The sequence below is a fragment of the Mus caroli genome, chromosome 11 (assembly GCF_900094665.2).
Source record: "Mus caroli chromosome 11, CAROLI_EIJ_v1.1, whole genome shotgun sequence".
Lineage (NCBI taxonomy): Eukaryota > Metazoa > Chordata > Mammalia > Rodentia > Muridae > Mus > Mus caroli.
The window spans coordinates 90325575-90328558 of NC_034580.1; the positions used below are offsets into that span (position 1 = coordinate 90325575).

General features: G+C 53.4%; 1 protein-coding gene across 1 annotated transcript in view; it reads right to left on the reverse strand.

The window, feature by feature from the left end:
* Positions 1-1683, reverse strand: part of Acsf2 (acyl-CoA synthetase family member 2) — a 42586-nt gene extending 40903 nt beyond the window's left edge. The window contains exon 1 of the mRNA XM_029483555.1: positions 1401-1683. Within this exon, the coding sequence (XP_029339415.1) occupies positions 1401-1528 (128 nt within the window). The 5' untranslated portion in view covers positions 1529-1683. The remainder of the gene's footprint in view (positions 1-1400) is intronic.
* Positions 1684-2984: the final 1301 nt, after the last annotated feature.

Sequence of the window (2984 nt, forward strand, 5' to 3'; positions counted from 1 at the left end):
AGAAAGAAAGAAAGAAAGAAAGAAAGAAAGAAAGAAAGAAAGAAAGAAAGAAAGAAAGAAAGAAAGGACAAACAAAAACAAAAATCACATGGGCATGTGCACCCAGCCATGAGCCCCTGGGTCTCCTCAGGAAAGACGGCACTTCACAGGAGCTGAACACGTACTAACAGTGTTAGAGGGCTAATTCACACGCACACGCACACGCACACGCACACACACACAGGTTTGTTTCTTAACTCTCAGAACCTGAGAGTTCCAGCCAAAAAGACATCTTCCAACTCGTCCGTCCAACTTCTTCTCAGGGTTGTCTTTTGATTGGGTGCACAGGATTTATCTGTTTAGCCCCAGCTGTTCTGGAATTTACTTCATAGGCCAAGCTGACCTTGAACTCAGAGACCCTGGCTCTGCCCTAAAGGTACACACCACTACTGTCGTCGGCTTTAGTAGTGTCTTTTAAACTTAGTAGTGTTTTCTGAGACAAATTCCTCTTTCTGCCGTGCCTCCACTATTCCTTTCCAAGACTACAGCCCGCATAATAATACGGACAACAGGCTTAGTAGTTTGCCCTTCCGTGCGGTAGAGCAGGATAGGCGATGTGCATGCCTACTGGATGCAGAGGATACCACCATTCACCTTGTTGCACAGCCAACTCTCCCAGCTTGGCCTTTCCCCAGCAAGCTCCTGCAGTCCCCTCCGTGTCTGGTCATATTAGATTTATTCAGCCAACTCTCTCCTGCCAACCCCTTTCCCTGATCTTGCACTGAAGACAGATGAAAAACGGGCCCAGAAGTGGTAATGACTGAAAACAGAAGGAAGCCGGGCAGTGGTGGTACAGGTCGTTAGTCTCTGCACTCAGAAGGCAGAGTCAGGCAGATCTCTGTGATTTCAAGGCTAGCCTGGTGTACAGAGCGAGTTTCAGGACAACCACAGCTACACAGAGAGAACCCTGATCCAAAAAGTAGAGGGGGTGGTGGAGGAAAAGAAGGAAGGAAAAGAAAACAAAGGGAGGAAAGATCTGTTATACTCAGTGCCCTGAGGACCCCCCAAACGGTCCCCACGTTTTTCACGAGAGTTAATACAGCTGAGAGAATGCCCTAGCAGTATTCAGCTCTGTTCCTCGGGTGTACTGTTAAAAAGCCTCCACTCCTGGCTCTGTGTACCACATGGGACGCATACAGAATTCTGAACTAGAATTTGAACTCAGCCTGGGACTCCTGTGGCTACGAGCAGCAGCCCCAGATCCCGGGCTGGCCTGGCTTTTCCCTTTGCCTAAGTGGTAGGGTAGTGTGTGTGAGGGCTACCCAGAGTGGGGTCAGCCCCTGCCAAGCCCTGCAGAACTCCCAAGTTCCCTTCTCGGGACTGCCCAGCCCCCTCTCTTTTCGGAGAGCTGCTCGAGGTACCTGAGAGCACGGACACCCTGCAACTTCGAGTTCGGCCGAGGGCGAGAGAGCAGCGTCCGGGGGCCCCGCGCCCCCAGGCTCGCGATACACAGCCTCCCGAAGCGCAGCATCCCGAGGTAGACAGCCATGGCTCGCTTCCGCCGCGGGTCCGGGCCGGGAGTAAACTTTGAAAGTGAACGAGGCGAGGGTAATTAAGAAGCGGACGGGGAGGCGGGAGGGTCGCTCTGCCTATGGGGTGAGGAGGACTGGGTCCCCGCGGGGCGGAGCGGGGCGGGGCGGGGCGAGGAGAGGCCGGGAAGTGCCGACTGGGTCCTGGCCACCTTTGCGTGGGAACTGCAGCCCTTCGAGCCCGCCCTCGAAGTCCCGCCCTTGTCCCCCCTCCCCCTCCCGGGGCTCCCAAGACCGGCTCTGCAGCACAATACAGGGCCTTCCTGCAATCATCACTCTAACTTTGGAGGGCCTAAGAGTTTCATAAACGGGAAAACAATCAACAGTCTATATAGAGCCAGTTGACAATGCCTGGACTGGTTGGTCCCACGTGCCCAGTAGGGCTTGGGTCACGTGGGTACTTCCTGGGTGCTGAGCTACAGGCCAAAGGAATCTGCCCAGAGTGCCCCTGAGGCCTGCCAACTGGAGCAGAGGGCCTCTGGGGAGAGGAAAGGTAGTTGGGACCTACCGCTCTGATGGGTAAGCCCCTCTGTATTCGGAGACCTCGGGGGACCGAGGTGCTAGTCCGGCCAGAGGCTAAGAGTCAGCTTTAGTTCGACCTTGCATCCTCCCGACGACTCTGAGAAGAGTACCAGGTAGACAAGATTAGGTGGCATCAGGGACGTGTCTGTTGTATCCTACCTTCCCTCTTTCTGCTCTAGCTTGAAGCCTTAAACACAATTTCCTCAGCTGCTCCCCTAGGCTCCAAAGGACCCTGACTTTGTGACTCAACCCTCTAGCTGTGCCCTTAGGAATGTATTCTAACATGTAATCCAAGGAGGATGAGTGACAAGATCTACAAGAGGTGACTGCTCAGTCTGTGCACTGGGTGTCCAAAGATGAGCACACTAGTCCTACACTTTCTAGCTCCTCGTTGTCCTGAACGATCTGGGAAAGAAGAGAAGAAAGGTCCCCCGGCCGGGTGGCTTCCCTTCTCCTGACTTGGAATGAAGAAAGCCAGGCAGAGAGGAACAGTTGGCGGAGGATGGAGGTTAGCCTAGTGAACCTTTGCCTTGATCTGGTTCAGCTGGGGTCATCACTAATACACTACTCTCTCTCTGATCTCCAGAGTGACCAGATATCTCTCTCTCTCTCTCTCTCTCTCTCTCTCTCTCTCTCTCTCTCTCTCTCTCTCTCTCCCTTTCTCCCTCTCTCTCTGACAGCTTTTTGCAGAGAATCTGTGTTCTGTTGGAGAACAACTCAAGAGGAGAGACTTTGAAAAGCTGGGCTTGAAATGGCATGATGCCCTCCAAATCAAATGTATACAGTGGTTTCAGACAGCCAGGCCCAGGGAGTGAAGGGTGCTGATTGGTATCCCAAGTTCAGGATCCAAGCCCTGCCTGGAAGGCTTGGTGGATGACCCTGGACAAATCGTTG